General features: G+C 35.6%; 1 protein-coding gene across 1 annotated transcript in view; it reads left to right on the top strand.

Moving 5' to 3' along the window:
• Positions 1 to 12647: 12647 nt before the first annotated feature.
• Positions 12648 to 21684, top strand: part of LOC149187113 (vesicle-associated membrane protein 721-like) — a 106838-nt gene continuing 97801 nt past the window's right edge. The window contains exons 1-3 of the mRNA XM_089412749.1: positions 12648 to 13091; positions 15305 to 15446; positions 15546 to 15666. Coding sequence (XP_089268875.1) covers positions 12902 to 13091; positions 15305 to 15446; positions 15546 to 15666 — 453 coding nt within the window. The 5' untranslated portion in view covers positions 12648 to 12901. The remainder of the gene's footprint in view (positions 13092 to 15304; positions 15447 to 15545; positions 15667 to 21684) is intronic.

Below are 21684 nucleotides of genomic sequence, written 5' to 3' on the forward strand. Positions count from 1 at the left end.
GTGTCTTTGTCATTCATTTTGGAGGACCTTTTTGAGATGGTCCAGGCTGCTCAGTTGACTGAGATGGGGTTGAGTCAAGATCTAGTCTCCCAATTATGTCAACCACATCACTCAAAGTGTCATCTTGATCGGTGACTGGAGTTTCATGCGAGGGAGAGAGTGCTTCAGAGGAAGATTCCACACATTGATCTAGTATAGGGATCCCCCCTTCAAGATGTGGTATCTCATTATCAAACTCTTGAAAAGACTTTGTGTGTCTAAATCTATCCAAGTGATCAAGCTGCCACTCAACAACATTATTAGTCTTGGAAGATTCAAGAAAGATCACATCTCTAGATATTATAAACTTCTTATTCACTTCATCATAGAGACAATATGCTTTGGAGGTATTTGAATACCCCAAGAAGATACATTTGCAACTCCTTGCACCTAGCATGCTTCTCTGTTTCTTAGGTATCAAGGCATAACAGGTGGAACCAAAAACCCTGAGATGCCTCACTGAAGGAATGTGTCCATACCACATTTCATAGGGATTCTTGTTTTTTATAGCATGAGATGGACACCTATTATTTATATACACAACACAGAACTGCATCAACCCAAAACATCAACTTAACATTCTTGAAAAACATCATCAAACATACCATATTTAAGATTGTCATGTTCATTCTTTTAGCTACTCCATTCTGTTGGGGATTATAAGGCACAATTGTTTGATGTTTGATCCCATGTTGGCGAAGATAGTTTTCAAATTCATTTGATGTATATTCTTTTCCATTATTAGTACAAATAGATCTAATATGAGATTGTGCATCATTTTCAATCCATGCATGAAAGTTCTTGAATGTTTCAAAAGCTTCATATTTGTTCTTCAATAAATAAACCCAACACATTCTGGTGTAGTAATCAATAAATGTCATCATATATTTATTACCATTTACAGAAGGAACATGCATTGGGACACATAAATCAGAATGAATGAGTTCAATTTTTCTATGTGCTCTAAAATGAGAATCATGAAAAGATTGTTTGTTGTGCTTTCCTAAGATATAAGCATCACATTGCTTAAGTTTCCTAGGAATAGTTGGCAAACTAGTAACACCATTTTTCTTCAAAAAATGAAGGTTGTCATAGTTCAAATGTCCAAATCTAGCATGCCATAAAAGACTTGATGGAAGTGTACCTTCATCATAGTGAGAACTGTATGAAAAGTTTTGTGCATGAGTAAAGGTTCCTTGTAGCTTCAGAAGTCTTTCTTCTTCTATCACAATCATGACAAGTGAGTGATCTGATGCTTTTCTGACCTCGACCTTGCTAGCAAATATATGAATGGAGTGTCCTTGTTGAAGAATGTGGACCAAAGAAAACAAGTTTCTCCTCAACTCTGGGAGGTATAGAACATCATGTAGAATAAAGTCTGGAAGACTAGGCAATTTGAGCCTAATGGTGCCAAGCCCTAATGGCTTGAGTTTTGACTTGTCTGCAAAGTATACTTCTCCATCAACATTATCAATGAATTCTTCAAAGAAATCTCTTTTGAATGTCATGCGGCAAGTTGCTCCTGAATCAAACAACCAAGCATCTTTCCATGTGTAACAACCCTAGTGAAAATTCTATGTAATAAAAGTAAATAAAGGAAAAATAATAACCACGGATGATGGGACACTTACTCCAAGTTGAATGTTTGGCAAAATCCTAGTGATGGGGATAACTTGTGATTGGTTATGGATAAGGAAATTGGTAAAGGCAATGGCTAAGGCTTTGGAAAGGCAGAATAAAATTTTGGCACATTTATCTATGAAAATAATGGAAATTGGGAGAAAAGGGAGGTGAAAGGTCACAAGTTGCATGTGAGGAGGAAAATGAAGGAAATTAATGGAAAATGAAGAAAATAAAGGCCTCATTCATAAAAAGGCTTCTAAGGATTAGTTGGTAACCTTTTGTTAGTTTAGTTTTGGAGCTCTCTCATTATTCTGTCTCTCTCTCTCTCTCTCTCTCTCTCTCTCTCTCTTTGAGAGACTTAGAGTTTTCTTGGAGCACTCTTGTAGGGTGTCGGATACTTGGATTATTGGAGCAAGAAGGCAAAGAAAGAGTAGGAACGCGCAAGAAGGCATCGAGATCAACAACTACATCAGATTTTCTTGCAGGTATCGAGTTGCATGTATGTTTTGTTCACTAATTTTGGCATGCATGGCATATGCATGTGGATTTTTTATTGTGATCTGTTATTGGCATGGAGGATGGCCGAGATTGACAGTGGATTGCCTAGCCTTGCCATTTCCTAGATATCCATGGTCATTGTTGTGTTTTGGTTGGTTCTCATGTTTCCTTAGCTTGGGTTGAGCTATTAGTCCCATAGCCTTGGTTGGACAAATGCTCTGGATCCCTAAAACAACTTGGGTTGAATTACTAGTCCCATAACCTTGGTTGGACAAACACTCTGGAGCCCTAGAACAACTTGGGTTGAGTTATTAGTCCCGTAGCGTTGGTTGGACAAATGCTCTGGAACCCGGTAAAAGTTGCAGGTTGAGTTACTAGTCCCGGAGCCTTGGTTGGACAAAGGCTCTGGAACCTTAGATCACTGGGATAGAGACTGAACTAATGATGGTTTTGGTGATGTCTGACCGTGAGGTGGAATCACTGTTTGATGGGTTGAAGTGGATGGCCTCTAGAAGCCCTGGATGGTTTTTGATTGATGTTTTCTATGAGATCCCATATTCATGCTTGGAATACAGCACAAGGGTGAATGATTGAAGAAAGATTTGGCTCAATCATTCTACAGTCGGGTGGAACGTGGAAGTCCCATCCCGGGTTTGGATTTTGCATCATTAATGAAAGGTTATTTCTCCTTGTATTTCTATGAGCATTTGATGGATTATATGTGGTCTACGTGGTTGTACTTTCATGAGTATTTATGATGATATTATGTTGGTTATGTATGTTTTTGATGATAACAACTATGTATGGCTTTCATCATGTTTTTACTTGTAATTGAATGATCAATGTATCTATGACTTAATGGATGGAATGACAGTTGATGTGTTGAGGCATCAATGGTTCTTAGCAATTCTCAACTAAGTATGAGACCCCTATGCTCAGAATGATTATTTACACATGTAGATTACATATTCGTGATATGTTTGCCAAAATGTCTGTCATGGCTAGTAGGGGTTCAGTCAAGGTCTTAAACAAATATTTGCTTTAATACTGTCATTTCCATGTTATTTGACTGTTATGAAAGTATCATGAAATTATGGGCAGTGACCTGGGCTTAGGGTCTGAAAAAGTGGCGCAAATTCCAGGGTCGCTGGCATAGCATTGAAAAATTTAGTCTTTGGTCACTAGTAGACAAGCCTATGAGAGTGACTTTGGGTTTCCGGACGTTTTCATGCCTATAACATGAAAGTGACCAAGGCTTAAGATGTCCAAAAGTTCAATGGGACCCATTAGAGGAAATTTTAGCCTAAAAGTGCCCATGAAATTTTCACGTAATTTCCATGTCATAATATGTAAACCAATAAAAATACTTTAAATTTAAAAAGAGGTACATGTAAATATTTTGGAGGAAAAAAAAAAAGAAACTATTTTTTTAATTGTATTTTTGGCTTATCTTATTTCAAGTGTAGACACTCGTTAGATGCAGAATTTAATTCCGCATCTAACGAGTAATCATCATGCATACTTTTGAGAAGATCCATATTGATAAAAATTGAAGATACATTTAAAAAATGTGTTCATCTTCAATTTTTATCAATGTGGGTATTGTCAAAAGTGTGCATGATGGGTTCTCGTTGGATGCGTAATTAAATTCCGCATCCAATGAGTTTCTACACTAGAAATTTGAGTAGACCTATAAGGAGGTAAGCCAAAAATACAATTAAAAAATTAGTTTTCTTCTTTTCCCTCCAAAATTCATAACTATTATTTTATTATTTTCACTATTATTTTATTATTTTTCCTTAGGAGGTCATTTTTAGACTGAAATTTTCTTTAATGCAAGGGCAAGCTGTCTAAAGTATTGGATTGGTTCTTGAGGGTCTTGTAGCTGATGTTGAATGTTTGTATGGTGTGTTTCTGTCGGTTCCACTTCCTTAACGTGACTTAGGAGGTCGAATCATATCATAGTGGCCTCTCGTCACATGTTTACCCCGACTGGCCAGTTGTTTGGGTAGATGTGGGAGGAAGGTGTTACACCATGAATGAAGTGAAGCATTGAATAAGTCTTCAGTTACTCCAATGTTGCAATGGGCCACAATATAATGAGCGAACTCAGGTGGTTTTCCTTTCCCTTTACCAGGTGTTTTACCCATTTTCTTCATTTCTTTCTTGCTCAATTTTGTCCCAAGGCATCTTACATGTGGAAGTATCATGCCCATCTCTATTGCATCATATGAAACGAAGATTAGGGCTTTCTCCTTGGAAATGCCTGCCCCCCCCGCCTCTAAAATTCTTCTTTCCTCTTCCTCTTCAACCACCTCTTCCTCTAGAAAAATGTCCCTGATTCTTCTCCTTATGTGCAAGGCACACAACTACTTTAGAAGACTGAGGAGTTGTCTTCTTCCCAAAAGCCTTCTCTCTTTCAACAAAGTTATTTTCAAGGGAGTCAAAGGAAATCTCCTTAAGTTTACCACTTGCTTGCAATGAGTTAAGATAATGTGAATAGGTGGGATATAGTGCCTTGACATAGGCTGCGAGAGGAACATCTATTTCAAGACTGGTGGCCTTTATGTCATGCATAATGGATCTTATTCCTTATGCCAAGACAAGAGGGTCATCATTTTTCAACTCAAGATCGAACAACTTCAAGTTCAGAGTGCGAGTCATACAATTCCTTCAACTTCTTCAAGGCTTCAAAGAAATTTAAAAATGGTGAAATATGACGATTCACCTCTTTATTTATGGAGGTTGCAATCAAGGCATAGGCCTTGCTATTTTTTTTCCCAAATAGCAAGCTCCTTGTCTGGAGTGGAGTTTTCAGGTGTATTGTCTCATTCTCCTTCACGAAGTCCTTTCCAAAACTCATTGAAAATAAGGGCATGTTTTTATCTTCCGGGACCACTCATGATAGTTCTCTTTGCTAATAAAACTACTCCCACAATAGAAATTAAGAAGTACATTATGTACCCAAAAAAACTTCACCTCAAAAGTAAAAAAAATATGATCAACTCTTACCGCAACTCACAACCTATATTAAACATCACATACTTTTAATCCATGTCATTCCAACCATATTTCATAAATTATATATTCATACCAACATATGCACTTCATAATATATTCTTACATATGCACTTCATAAGAGGTGAATTCAACATGTGCCTTTAACATAGAAATTATGGTCTTAAAAATTTACGAACAAATAACACACCATACATATTTTCATCTTACCAAATACATGATATACATATGCATATTCAATGCACCAACCCATCACAAATGATTCACGGTCTTCAAGATATATGTGTTATCCCATCACTCTTTAAAACACATTATAAGCCATCACTCATGGTAATTTTCAAAACACATTTACGAATTTTAAAAATTATTCATGCACAATATTTTGAGGCAACACATTTAAACATGGCCATCACAAAGAACTCACTGCAGATGAGCAATACACCGAAGAGAGGACGTGAAGGTTCTGATACCCACGCCATTGAAAGCAACACTCATGACCCTTTCAATGCGGTAACAACCACATAATGACATTCAACAAACCAGTCGCACACCCATCATAACACATGCACATCCACGATTTGCAAGGATAACAGATACACCATACACACCAATTTCTAGATTCAGTCACACCATATGATACAAAGTGTCCAAAGCATTCAATTTACCATTACCAAACACAACTCTTCAAAAAGTTTCAACACACAAGGGGAGCATACCTTTACACGGTCTTCAAAACACGAGTCTTGAACGAGCTGTTACGCACCAATTTACAAGAGTAACCAACTGTACACCAACTATCCACAGTCATAAATCGACCAATTCAATGCAGGGTATTCACACAAACAAAGCAGAGAGTTCAACGCTGCTTCAACACATAGCATGAGTTTTATGACGCTCTAATCCAACGCTTCAAGAAGCGATGCTGAGGGACATATGACAAATGATAATAACAGGAGTTACAGGGTAAACCAAGATCTGTCTCTATACCATGTTGTAACTCCTAATCAAATTGTTGTGTTTGCATTAAGAGTTAATATGAATGTATAAAAGGACATATTATATAAGGAGGGAGAGGGAGACTATTGGGTTTCATCTCCCAATATCGTTTTCCAATTTTTTTTATTTTTATTTTTTTATTTACAATATGTAAATGGATTTCCTAATCCCAAAGAGTATGTGTCAACAAGAATGTTAAATTTTTTAAATATTTAAAGCTTACTATGGATAAATATACATTCTACATTTAGATTTTCATGCTATAGATATGAATTATGTGAATGTTATTCTTCGCTACCCTTGGATAGAATCAATTGGTACATTTAATATTAATGTGGAAAATAAGTTTATGAAGCTTTGGTATAAGAAAATAATCATATTGTAGCATACCCCTTTTAGTAAACAAGAAGGATACAAAGGAACACATGAATATGCCCCTACAAAAATAAATTGTAGTACCTACTAACACATCAAATTGAAAGTTTGAGGTTGAAACAAAAGAAGAAGCTACAAAAGAACATTAAGAACAGCCTTAGGAATGACATAAAATGGAAGAAAAAGCCAAGTTGCTAATTGGGTCAAAGGAACCCATGTTGAAGAGTCAAAGCAAGAAAAAATAAGAATTAGGGTTGATAAATATCACCACTCACACCACCTAGAGAAACATTAGTCATCAATGCAAGGGTGCGAGCATCGACAAACTTATTATGAACCATCATGGAACCAAAAAGGTGAAAAGTTGAAAGGCATATGGAGGAATGATAAAGCATGGAGACACTAGAGTAATCTAGGTGGCACGGAAACAATTAGACCTCATCTTCACATTTCACTTGGATGGATGGATGCTCGTGCTTCGTATTAGATGGTTACATTGCTTAACAAATTGTATTGTATGGTTTACTCCAATATTTCAAGGATGAAACATGCGAAGGGGGACAGAACAGAGTGAGGGAGGATAATATGGGGTACCCAAATAAGTATGCTAGGGGGATAGTAATAGATAGGAAATCACATAGTATGAAAGCAATAATTGTAAGATGACTTACTAGAATGTTCTACCTACTAAAACGTTTCTTTGATTGGAAAGTGCTTAGGAGTTCAGATTAAATTATATAAAAAAGTAAAAGCACTGTAATGGGGCACTGTGAGATATATTGTAATTGCAACAAACATTACTTATGGAGTTGTTTCCTTCCCTCCAAAATAATTAATCATGCTACCGCATCTCAATTTTTTTCTTTACAATTCTTGCATGTTTATTCATTTATTGTCACTGACTAGACTTGTTATGTTATTCTCAGATTAATATCTATTTTTATTTTTTATTTTTAGATCTATTAAGTTACATTACAACATCATCTATGTAATATTATCTTGTTTTATTGTTGTTGTTGTTGCATGTTTTCCCTATTTCTTAATTATTGCAAATGACTTTATGATACTTTTTATCAATGGAACATCTTTCCTAATTCCAATCTTACAAACAACAAATATTCCTTTATTTCTCATGAAGCATATAAAGTGTATCCAATTACTTCCAAACTAAGTTACATGGTTATGCGAGTGTAAGAAATCAAAAACTTTAAAATTGGACAAAAAAAAATAAAAATAAACAATTAAAATTTTGAAAATAAAATTATATGTTAAATACAATATACTAAAAAATTAATTTGAAAATTATAATATGTAACATTTTTATAGATAATGCAATTACTTCCAAACTAAGTTACATGGTTATGTGAGTGTAAGAAATCCAAGATTTTAAAATTGGAAAAAAATAAATAATTAAAAATTTGAAAATTAAAATTATATGTTAAATACAATGTATTAAAAAATTAATTTGAAAATTATAATATGTAACATTTTTATATATAATGCTAAGACTTATTGTAACTTATATATAATTAATTTAATCAGTCATTTACAATTTTATAGTTTTAATTAGTTTATGCTTACACATGTATGAATTAATCTTTGAGGTAAGTATGACAGCAAAAATTAAAATTTAAAATATATTTTTTAATATACATATATTTCTTTAATATATTATATTTCCATTATGATGATTTATAAATATATAAATTTATATAATTTAAGTGTGTATGTTATTATATATATAATTTAAAGATTTAAAGATTTTTGTAATTTACATATATTATTTTCACATATTTAATTTTTATATTTTATTGAAATATTACACTTCTATTATGACTTTTATAAATATATAAATTTATATAATTTAAATGTGTATAGTATAAATATAAAATTAATACATACATATATATTAAAAAATAATGAACTACAACACAATTTAAAAACTGATATATATATTTTTAATGTGTATTGTTTTTTTATATATTTAACTTTTATATGTTATTGAAATATTACACTTCTATTATAATTATCTATAAATATATAAATTTATATAATTTAAGTCTTTACAGTATAAATAAAAAAATTAACATATCAAAATTGTGAAGATAAAGATAAACAAATAAAAATAAAAAATATTATTTAAAAGAATCAAGATGTATCTAAATTAATAACATTATTCTCTAACATTTTTAACTTTTAAATTTGACATTAAGAAACAACATTCAATTAATTGAAACTACTTTTTTAAACTTTAAACCAATAAATTTTAATTTTTATGATTTTAAAATTTACAAACTTCACCAAGTAAATTTACTTAAAAATAAAATTCAATAAATTTTAAATTTAATAAATTTTATTAACTTAACCCAATTACTTGGTTTCCAAATAACTACGATACAAATAGTGATAAATACAAAATGGATACCAATATAATAACTTAAAGATATACAATATCAATACAACTTGAGATGAATGGAACACTCATAGATACATAATGGCTACCAACATAACCAATCCTTTCCTTTGCATTGCATTATTTATTTTCCCATTACACATTATGATTAAGGGTTTGATGGGCGGCTGATGTGGCCCAACCCACACGGGTCCGCACTTTACACTTAAGTTTCGCTTTACACTTGGTCTCGGCTTCTGTGACATGGCGGATTTTGATCTATTGCGCTGGCGGTTGTATGTAGGGTGGCAATGGATATTTTCGTTGGTAATTGGAATGTGTTAATGAGTCATTTATTACCCAGCTACCAGCCTCAGGCTTGTTTCCTCCGTGCACCCTTTGCCAAAATGCTTTGGCGGTCTGGTCTTTCGCGATCTTTCCTTGCTGCTGTGCGGTCTGGCGAGGGTTTGGGAGCTACCCTGTATGGCTCCTCCTCAAGCGCATGTAGCGGTCTCTGTTCCTGTCCCTGCTATGGTTGCAAACGCCTGCTGGTTTCCTGAGCTTGACAATGTGGTTGTTTGTGGTTTACTTCTGTGGCGCGAGTCTGTCGGAGTCCTGGAAATGTATGTGCGCGGGCTCTCCTTTGAATGTAAGTCTTTCGGTTCTGTTCAATCACTAGTCTCTTGCATGTGGTTTCCCATCTGTGGTTTTCCTTTTTACTGTTACTCTCATTGCCCTTGGCCACTGTTCGATTTACAAGCTGGTTGGTGATTATGAACGCAGCTAACGGGACAAACAACCTCGGCAAAGGCGCGCAGGTAATCACTCTTTTCCTTGATTTAATCTTTCCCTCGTCTGGCGTGGAGTCTAACCATGAACTGCTCCTTCTGTCACAGGCTTTATCGACTTATCAGCGGCTTTGTTCTGCAACTCTCGGTCCGGTTTGCTCAGGTATGTTGGGACTTCCCTTTGTCCTCTGTTTCAACTTTTTACTTCGGGTTTCACTGTGAATATGGCTAACAGAACTTTGTTTGGTCATGCAGGTCTGTGGTTCGACCTGGGCGCATGGACTCTTCTACAATTCGACTTTCCAATGCTACAAAACCTTGTCCGGTAGGCTCTGATGCTTGAGTCCCGTCGGTTTATTGTTAGGGGTTTGGTAGGGTTTCTTGGAAGGTCTGTTGTTCGCTGTCTGGCAGTCACGCTTTGCCCGAAACGCTGTCTGTAGAATGTAATTTGGTTTGGTTTCGACTTCTGGTTGAATTTTCTGTTATGCTTCAACAAAAAGAACTGAACTCTGTGGTAAAACCCTAACCTGGGGTTTGTCCTTCTAGGACACTGATACCCGTCTTTTGCTTATAACGGCTGTATTGTAAATATGTTTGAATAACAATGACTATGGCTACTGTTCTGTATATTTTTGTTAAATCGTGAAAGCTTGGAAAGGTTATCGGGTTACCTGTGTTGGTTTTTATCTCCTTCGATACTCTGCTCCACAGTAATTCGTTAGAGGACTCATTGTGATTTGGCTATTCTCTTTTCATTCTCCAGTTTTGCACGCTCTTGCTCTGCCGTATTATGCGAATGCACTTGAGAATTTCTGTTTGTGGGAAATGACTGAAAATGCGACCTGCAGTGGTCGATAATAGTATGCTGGAACTATTCTACATTACACAATAGATGTACAGAATATAACATTACAATACAGGAACAAATGAATGAACCAGATAGATTATTTCTGCAAACAAGATCTGTTTTTCTCTTCTTTATTTCTCTCTATTCTCGAATTGATGAACCCTGTCTTTGTCTTACATTTCTGCTCTTATACATTGAGATTACAGTTAGTTAAACTGTCATGGATTTCGGTTAGACAGTCATGCTATGGTTGACATTACAAGATTCTGATTAGACAGTTTTGTCTTTTCTCTTCTAAATTAACAGATCAATTCGTAACTACGGCTTTATTATTGTTTAGACCATGACAACCCTAACTGTCTATTTAACCTTGAATTAGTCATAACAACTTAAAAACAAAAAACAAATCAAACTCCTGTCTCATGACTCATAAACTATAATAATAAAAAAAACAATCCAGATAATCAACCTTCCAACCTGGCAGAGACTGAACCCGGTCATGGTGAGCTAGATGCTCCTGCATCAGCGGCACTTAAAATGTTGAAATAGATATTATTGATCATTTGGCAAAAACTAGTCATTAATTTTATAGATATTATTGATCCTTTGGCAAAAACTAATCACTATATATATATCTATATATCTATATATATATATATGGGATGGAATATTAGAGAAAATTTATTTATTTATTTTATATTTTTATAATATTTATTTTAATTATGTTGATAAATATGTTTATTTTAGAATTTAATTTAAATATTAGATAAATAGTAGAAATTTAATTTTTATAGAATATGCTAAAATATTCATTGAGTCTAGAAGCTCATTCTACAAGTTAATATAAGGGGATATCTAAGTTTGTCCATGTGCCTTTTTAAAATAAAAAATATGTTCTAAATAAAAAAATAATATTGGTTATAATTCAAAAATAGTATGTTGTAAAGTAATTAGAAGTAAAAAAAATGTGTTAATGAGAGGTTTAGGTTTTATATTTTTCAAAATATTTTAAAAAGAGATTTATATAAATTATTTGAAGATTTATTTTAACTATCTATGTTTATATCAACTTCATATATATCTATATAGAAAATAAATTAAGTTTTTATGGTTAAAATTTTTAATTTAGTCCTACATATATACTATTTAGCATTAAAAAATACAATTTAAACAATGAAAAATAACACATTGTATTTTGCACTCTAAAAAAGTTTGCATGTGAAGAAATTTGATCTTTCTCGGCTCATGTTAGATCTGTACTTAAGATGGATCCATGCTTGTAGTTATATTAACAAATCAAAGATTAAGATTTACAAATTAATTGATTAAAAAGAATGTCATAACAACATGTATTATATTGCCCATGTGAGATTGATAAGCCATAATATTATAACAACATTTATTTACAAGTTAATAATTTCCATAGTAAAATAGAGTTAAATCTCCATAGTTAAAAAGATTGTTACATGTTTTTTAAAACATATATATGTTCAACTTTTATATTAATTCTTTTTATAAATAACCATAATAATTTAAAATAAAATTATAATTTAATTAATTTTAATGATATTAATTTAAAATAAAATTATAATTTGATTGATTTTAATGATATTATTTTAATCTTGGTAATGTGAAATGTATTATAAAATAAATAAGATAAGTGTTTTGGTGCTCATCATGGATTGATATCTATGGACATGTGAATAAAACTCAAAAGTCAATGAAACCCACTAAGCGGAAGCCACAATTTAGACCAAATAACAAATTTCAAGGGGGAATTAGAATGAGACAAGAAAATTTTCAAAAAATATGACCCAAAGAGTGTTTGAATTGTTTTTTAATGATGGAAATGGATTTGGCACCATCAAAAACCCCCAAAACACCCAAAATCAAATTTAAAAACCAAATTTCCAAAAAATTACTTGATTTATGAAAATCTTACCAAAATTTCTATTATTTTCCAAACAAAATTATACCCTCGCTATACTATAGTACTCTTTAAACCTAACCATGGTGCGGGGATTATCCTACGCCATCACGATAAATAAGTGCAATAAGAGCGTTCCCACTTCATGCAAATGTAAGCCAACGTTACATACATAACTACAAACCGTAACGCATGCCTGGAGCAGTGTCCATAACGTCAGTACGGTCGTGAGCAGCAGGAAACTTTTTCCGTGCTTCTCCCATCTTCTTGTTTGCTTCGGGATTCGATATCCTGACCACTTTACTCATCAGCCCGCTGAATTCTTCTGTAGACTTGCTCTTTTCCTGTTATTGAGGGCCAGCACAGGCAACGGCTTCGTTCAAAATCGGGCCAAAAGAATGGTCGATCAGTCGCTCATTTACGGTTTTGTTTCGAGAGGGACGGTCATATTGGCCGAGTACACAGAATTTACTGGGAATTTTACCACTATAGCTTTCCAGTGCCTCCAGAAGCTCCCGGCCACCAGCAATAAGTTCACATTTGACTGTCAACACCACACCTTTAATTATCTCGTTGAAGATGGATTTAGTAAGTGTCCGTTGAAATGCTTTTAAATTTGAGGCCCATTTTTTCCAGATCAGATAATATTTTCAGTAATACTTCCAGCTCCAGTCTGCATTAGTTGTAGTTGTTTTAAATAAGAGGGGAAATTTCAATCGGTGAATATTGGCGGCGGCCTGTTCTGGCCTATTATGAACTTTTCTTTTTTCCTTTTGGTCATTGTTTCTTGATATAAATTGCCAACATGAATTACTGTAGTGTTAATAATCTTTATCTCATATATATTCGATGTCGTTGAAGGGAAAATACTCTAGATCAATTTTCCTGTAGCCTTCTTTGTAATCTGTCTTCTTGGTTTCTGTCGAAGCAAGACCAAAGTTAAATGAGGCTCTTGGAGTTGAAATGCTAACCGATAACCGGCAAATGCTGTTAGCATTACCTAGAAGCACTACGTTTGAAGCGGCCTTTGAGCTTTCTTGATGCTTATTCCCTTCAACGGGTAATACTAGTACGCATATGCCAACAGATCCGTCATCCTTAATGAATATTAAGCCTGATACAGGGTCGAGACAAGTAAAATATTATCTTAAAAATATGATTATTATTATATTTAATGTCATGGAAAAATATTACTATTATTGTATTTAATGTTGTGGATAAATCATGAACTGGGCACCTTTAATTTAATTCCAATCGTATTATATTTATTATTACCTCTGGAGTTAGCGTCTTGCCAGGGTTATCGTTTGAAAGCCATAAATATCTGTCAATAGCTATAATTTGTTACTTTCACTTTGTAGCGCTTCCAAGATATTTGTAATAAGAAAAGTGGGCTGCATTTTATAGTTTGGGAATGATCCTTTAGCACTTTGTGTGCTTCAATTTTTCGAATTTGTATGTCCTTGTATTTATGTGCATGAAAGTAGCATGGTTCACATGAATTGCTTACCAATTTTATATGCACATTATATTCTTTCAGGACTGAATCGACATATATGATATTAGTTATCTGAAATGGTTGGACAAAGAAAAGTTGGTTGACATATATGTATTAGTTATCCAAAAAAACCTTGACTAAGAAAAGGGGAGGAATGGTCCTTCAAACCATTGTTTCATTAATTGATTCTTTGCGTCTGTGTTTGTCTTTCTGTACATGGAAGTTGTAATATGTGGGAATCCATATTTCAATTTCACATGACATTTTCTGTACATGTTAGTTGCAAAGTTCGAAGATGCATATTTCAAGTTTAAGTGAAGGCTTATACCACTCTGTGTGCGGTTTAGGCAGCTTGACAAATCACCATTTGGTCATAGCTATGTCACGAGGTTGACATCTTGCATCCTGCCATATTGCCAATGATTTTGGTTTGGCGCAGTGTCATTTGCTATAGCTATTTCATGAGGTTGACATTTCACATCTTGCAAAGTGCTATATTTTGGTTGTTTGTAAATTTGTTTTAAATAAATGGATTGTCGATAAATTTAATGTTATTTTTATTATCGTAGATAATTAAATTCAACGTTTTTAATCTTCTTTACAGTTGATATTTCCAAGAGATTTAAGTAACTAGATTGGAGAAAGTTTAAGGTGGATATATGTTAATCTATAGAAATTTGAAAATATGCACCCTCTAAATGTGTAGGAGAGGGATCTATGCAAATAGATAGAAGTCTGGATATATTGAACCACCTGTTGATACTTCACAGATTGGAGAGGTTTAAGATGGATGGCTGTTACTATATAGAGGTTTGCAACCTCTAAATTTATGTCATACCCTAGTTTAGATGAATCTCTGCTCTTAGGAATCAGGATACTGTCGAGTGCACCCTATAGAAAACCTTGTACATTTCTTCAATGCTGGACTTCCCCTCTGATTTTTCTATTGGTATCATATTACTTGGGGCGGGTTTAGCCAATGTTTGGCATCCATCTAATGGGCTTACAGGTTATCAGAGGATCAAGTTGTTGTTGGTATCATAGTTGACAGTTTTAGAGCACGTATAGAAACCTGCAATGAATGATCCCAGGGTAGTGAATGTAGTGGGTTGGGTACGGTAATGGCTAATGGATGTTAGACACAATGTTAGAGATGTTATAGTTTCCTTTGGCGTTTTATTAGAGCATGCACACAAACCTGTAATGGAGTCAAGGACAGCGAGGTTAGTTGGTTGAGTAGTTTAACAGTTGTGCTGTTTCATTATTTGGGATTAATTACGTTCTTTTTCTCTGGATTTTGCAGCATATTGTGTCGTGGCAGATGAATCAGCTGGAAGACAAGTACCGATGGCCTTCCTGGAGCGCATTAAAGATGAGTTTAAGAAGACATATAGTGATGGAAGAGCTGAAGTAGCTATTGCCAACGGTCTTAACCAGGAATTTGGGTAGGTGTGTGCTCGCATTGTTTGGATATATTCCAGTTGGGTTAATTAACACCAAGGGAATTTCTTGTTGATATATTGTCATGTTGATCAACCATGCAGGCCAAAATTGAAAGAGCACATGGACTATTGTGCACAGCATCCAGAACAGATCAATAAGTTAGCCAAAACCAAGGCTCAGGTTGCAGAGGTCAAAGGCGTTATGATGGACAATATTGAAAAGGTATATTTCTGGTTTAATGTTTACTATTTAGGTATCATGGTTGCTATATCTTCGGACACTTTGGATATAATTTATTATTGTAAAGAGTGTTTTCCATAGATCTCTCTCACACACACATATATATGTGTGTGTGTGTCCCTTCATCCCCTGTATGGATTCGCCATTAAGGAGGGCATTGTGAACATATCTGATAGTGTAATTATGAATCGTAAGGACTATGTTTATGATATCAAATTAATACAGGGAGAATGATTTAGTTCCTTTCTAGTTATAGGATGTCCGCAGAGGTAGTAGCCTTTCATTCCGCTGATTGGTTGCTCATGAATATGTGCTTGGTTAGCCTCCTGTGACGTTAAAACCTCCTCTCTTCTTGTATGATATCGCACGGTGGTTTGGAGGTTTGGTCCGATATGTCATACATCACGAATACTAAACAAAATAATAAACAATCGGATGCTGTGTCTGGAATGTTCCAAGGTCATAAACAGTGGGACCTCCTCTCCTCTCAGGGTGTATGATAATAAACATTGAATATTAAACCAAATAATAGTTTCTAGACGTGAAAACCTTAAATTTTCCTGCCTTAGGTGACTGTTGTCCTTATGTTCTCAATCAAACAAATTAATTGCAGAATTTAATTAACATAAAAATATAAATTCTGAACACTGCAGCAACCACATAATAACTGGAAAACAGTGAATGGCAGAAGCATAAATTAATACACATGTACAGATGATTTCCTCTTCTAAATCAGTGTTTCATTCCCTAATCAAAGTTTGCAAGGAGGCCTCCATAGGTTGCTTAAGCCTAGAAGCAGTATGACCTGGTCAATCACCAAATAACTGAGTTGTTTGGTTAGGGCCGATTTGTCCACTAGCTGGACCAACTGATGCAATTGATAGAATGTATAGTGAATATTCAAAAATTCATTTCTCCTCGACCATGTAGAGTTAGAAGGTGTGTCATATGTCATTGGAAAGGTCTCGGAATAATCTTTCTAACCATATATTCTATGCTCCCATTTGAGCTAGGTAATTGGAGTAAAAATGCCTTCAAAGATAGGGTATCTAAATGGGGCCTTCTTATACTTTGGTTGCGTCATCTTGACAAAATATTTCATATCTCCTCATTCCTATGGAATTAGAGGGAATGCCATATATCGTTGGAAAGGTCTCAAAATATGCTATTTGACTATGTAATTTCCTCTTTCATTTGGACAGCCTTTGACATCAATAACAACCATTTTCAATACATATAAGAGTGAGATGTCCCCATAGCCAAGGTCTTCTACTCAACCTTGATGGTACCAATTTACAACATCTGATAAAATGGTTTGATGTCAAGCATGGTAGAAATTATCTTATTGTTGATTATTGAGATATACCATTAACAAACGTGAGGGAACCCACCAATGATGTAAATGGACCCTAAGGTACATAGCACAATCCACTGAGTATGAATAAATGAGCTGATGTCAAACATTCATGGACTCGATCAATTAGGAGTCAATCAGGTAAACCCATTATGCTTCACGGGGAAGCCTACCACTTAGGACTACAAGCTCCAAGGTACTAGTGGTTCCTAGATCTATCTCCTGGATAATGAGTTGAAGTCGATAGGAGAAGATCAATCGAAGGAGGGTCTTAAAGTATTCCCCATTACTTGACACAGAATAGACTGAGGGATGATGTGAACGAATGAATTCACCAAGTACAACTAACACAGGGATGGTCAACATAAAAGGTCAACGAGGATTGCAAATGGTTGACTAAGGTTTAAACTTCCCTTGAACATATAGTGGCATGACACAAAAGTGACTTGACATCATTGATTAATGAGCACCACATGATATCATGCAACAACATAGGAGACATTGAAGCACACTTGATAATGATTAGAAGTGTAACTAGTCGGAGGAGTAAAAAGACTCCTAGGCAAGCTAAAACCCATCTATAAGATACTGACGCAAACAGGTTCCATGTTCAAGGGCGATGCGACTGATGCTGCCATTTTGAATGATAGATTACCAAAATACTCCCCGTCTTTTTTTTTTTTGTATCTCCATAGTCTAATGAGCATTGAAAGAGAAAAGTAAGCTTGAAAGTGTCTTTTTCATTTAGTTTTAATGAGCCTGCAAAACAGATTAAGGGATACTTGATAAGGTGTCTTCTTCATGGTTTAACGAGCTTGAAGAAGAGGTAGTAGTATGCTTGATACAAGGTGTCTTTTTCATGAGGTTTTAACGAGCCTAAGAAAGAGATACATGGATGCTTGCTACCCTTTAATGTTTAACGAGCATGAGAAGAATACAAAGGAAGCTCACCCTAGAGAAACGAGTGGTATAGAGGGTAACAAATTGTTCCAAGCTGATGGCACCACCTTAAGCAATGTGAAGTAGAAAGGCTAGCAAAAGAAACCCACTCATTGTAGTAGTCTCTCCAGAAAGGGTAAAAACACCAAGCAAAAGCTAACAATAGGGCCAATGACAATGTCACTGGAATGACTATAAGTGAGGCTGGGATGAATTGACATGTGTAAGCATAAGAGGCAATGCAAATCAACAATCGTAAGGTACAAAAAAATTGGGATTCTCTCAGGGTATGGCTAGGATTTGACGCAAAAGAGAGAAAATGAGGCTCAAATTCAAACTCATGGCAGGTCTGAAGGAAGGATTTCGAACCTATCAAAAGACACAACATGGACACCAAAATGGAAAGCAGGTGCTAAAGTAGGGCATCCATATATAGGAAGGCTCTATTGTACACGTTAAGATGTGCAAATAAAGAAGAGTTACCGTCGCAACCTAACGAGATCAGACCTAAGGCACAATGAAGATGGCAACAACAGTTAATAATGCATTGCAAATGATAGGGAGAGACGTACCCCTATATGCCAAGGTCAAGAAAAACACACCTAGAATCCATGATGACGGTGGCACAAAAAAGCTCCAAAAAGAACCATTGCAAACTTGATCCATAACATCTCACAAAAGGGTCAATTGAACATAAAATATGCATAAAAATGAGATCCGAATCACAAAAATTGTTTAAGCGGAGAGCACCCACTTTCAAGTGATTTAGGCCCTACTATAAGAGAAATTGGGCCAAATTGGATTCATTTGCACAATTTCTCTTTACAAAACTAGATTAATGGAGAAAACCCAACCCTACCCCCTAAACTTTGGATCAATATCCTAGTGTGCATAGGGCACCAATCAACTTTTCGCTTTCACCGGGTATTTCTCTTGCCCTTCCTCATCATTTTAGTAGTTTTTGCTTGAATTTGTCTAAGATTTGACCCCTAACAAACCTCTTTTTGAGCTCGAGGGTGCCATTGCCCCCAATCTAGAGGCTTGGGAGCAACTTCGATAAAGTAGGCCGCCTTGTAATCTTATGCTTGGGGGCGATGGCCACCTTGTGTGGTTCTCCTAGGGAGCAATAAGGCATATAATTCTTAGATCTAGGGCCAACAACAAATAGGGTAAAATGCTGACTTGTTTGCATGTTATTATGAGAGGTATTCAAGAAGGATGATTGAGTGAAAAGAAAGAGAGCACCAAGAAGATGATATGAGGGCTCTTATGCATCCACCCACAGTGAAAGCATTGCGACAGTGTGGCTTGCTCAATTTTTTCAAAACACAGAATATGAAGGGTCAAGTTGGGTCCTTCAAAGACTAATTGGGTTGTGGGATCTTGCTGAGCAACACTTCATGGTACAAGACCAACCTTTGGCCCTAGAGGTCGGAGATATCTGTTCCTTACTGACTTATCGAGGCGGGGAGCCTCGATGGTTGTGGCAGGAGCGAGGAATACAGGTGAGGAAAGCATGAATGATTATGTGGTCTGATATTTTGTGCATGGGGAAAGGAAAGTGAGCAGTAAAGTACCAATCAAGGAGGTGACTGACCTCACTCTCCAAACCATTTTGTTTACTATTACCCATGTAGGAAGTTCAACAAGGTCTCAATTGGCCTCTAGAGCACAAATGGATATCACAGTGAGATGCCTAAAGCCCACAATTCTCAATTGGTGTGAAGAGTTGTTGGCCAATATGAAGGACCAACTCACAAAATGCAGGACCAGAAGGCAAAAGTAATTTGGCTATGGAAGTATTCTTATGTCCTCTTTCTTGGAGAGAGTGTCAATTATGTGGCCAAGAGTGATCACTCCTTTCCCACTATCCTCTAATCCATGTATGATGCATTGGATATAGTTGATGGGGAGACTTGAGGGGGGCATGTAGTGTGTTGGTTTGATCAAGTGTTCTTCTCCTAGTTTGGAGAACAATATGTTGTGATTGACGATTATGCTTACTCAGGCACAAATTTCTGAGATGATGTTGAGTTAGCCCTACCCCAAGGTGCTCGATGAAGTGCCATTGGTAAGAAAATTTTGGTTTTCTGAATTTTTTTTAGTGTTTTTAGGTTTTTGTCATATATGATATTTTTGTTGTTTTTATGGGTGCTCAGTCACTGACACATTATGGTTTTGTGAACACAAACTTGGCACCAACCCATCCCCAAGTTTAGTCCCCTTACTATCATAGAGGAGCAACGCCCATGAGAATAGAACGAGTCTAATATCCCAAGGGAATTTTATTGCCTTTAGGGTTTCTATATTGGCTAGGGTTCCCAATATATCAAAAGATGATACAACAACAATGCACATTTATTCATTCATTCAACACTAGGTATCATTGAATAACATAATATTTCCAACAATAATAAATATATCCAATAGTGATACAATTCTTCAACAAACACAATGAGTTAGGGTTGATTGCCCAAAGAACAATAGATCCAATTCACCAAAAATTCACCAATACGCCTTTGATTGTAATGACAAATTATGAAGACCAACTAACACTATCGGCTATTGCTTTGCTAGATTACTAATTTATCCCGACTTCATAACCAATTTTATAGATCAGTTCCCTCACTGTGCCATAGTCGTTTGCTACCATTGACTCGTCCTTATAGTTGGCCTCAGAAATCAGTCCACAAGCTGATGCCTTGTGATAACTTACTGTTGTTGGTCGCTGGTTCAAATTTGGTATAAAGACAGCTGCTGACCCACTGCTAATTTGGTTGATTCCCTACTACGGATTGGTGCTTGGACTTGCCACTGTGGGACAAGGTATCGTTCGTAGTCTCTTAATAATACCTGCAGAGAACCTTTTCTGCTCCAGATGACCTTGGTTAGGGCCTCACTACCATCGATTGGGTTGTTTGTTGCTCCCAGATGTATCCGCTTTGTTTGGGGGGGTTATTTGTTGTCTGGATGCCTCAGAGCGAGTTTCCGCAACTTTTGTTCCTACTGTTGTAGGCCGCAATGGCCTTAGTCCTTTTTGTAAACTTCAGATAAGAATCCCTTTCTTTCTGGACCAGAGCTCAGTGATTGTATAAACAATAAAAAGGGGTCTCCTCTCCTAGGATAGGGCCTCATTGGCCTCTATTTTCCCTCAGTGCCTTCCAAGAGATCTCAAAAAATTTGTTGCCACAACAAACTCTTTGTAGGGTAGACTTCCACTACTTTAAACAAATCGTAGAGTAGTTTCGTTGCTAACCAAACAGAACCGAGTGGTTTCCAAGAAGAGATGTTGTGCCAAAACAAAGAAAAGAGGTGTCTAGGTATTGTGGCATCAACTCCACTGAAACTAGACGGGATTAGCTAGGGAGGGATCACCTTCACCAAAACTAATCAAGAAGAAAGGGGTCTTAAGACCCTCAGAGCCTTAGGCTCAATAAACAATAGAGACAATTTAATCCAATTCAATGATGAAAAAATGTTTCTAACTCTCTCATATTTATAGATTTCCTTGTGGGGGTTCGTATCCTTAAATTAATGTGAGAGGTTACAACTGTAGCCCCTAATTTGGGCTTTTTGCCCTAGTTGCCCCAAAATTTACCCTATGTTGCCCCAAAACATTGGATAATGGTTTTCCCCCTTCATGAAAGACTATAACCTATAGGGTTGGATAAGCTACTTCATCCTCCCTTGGGCAATTAATCCACAAG

The sequence above is a fragment of the Pinus tabuliformis genome, chromosome 3_1, assembly GCF_031772625.1.
Source record: "Pinus tabuliformis cultivar Carrire ecotype Pingquan chromosome 3_1, CPIR1, whole genome shotgun sequence".
Classification (NCBI taxonomy): domain Eukaryota; kingdom Viridiplantae; phylum Streptophyta; class Pinopsida; order Pinales; family Pinaceae; genus Pinus; species Pinus tabuliformis.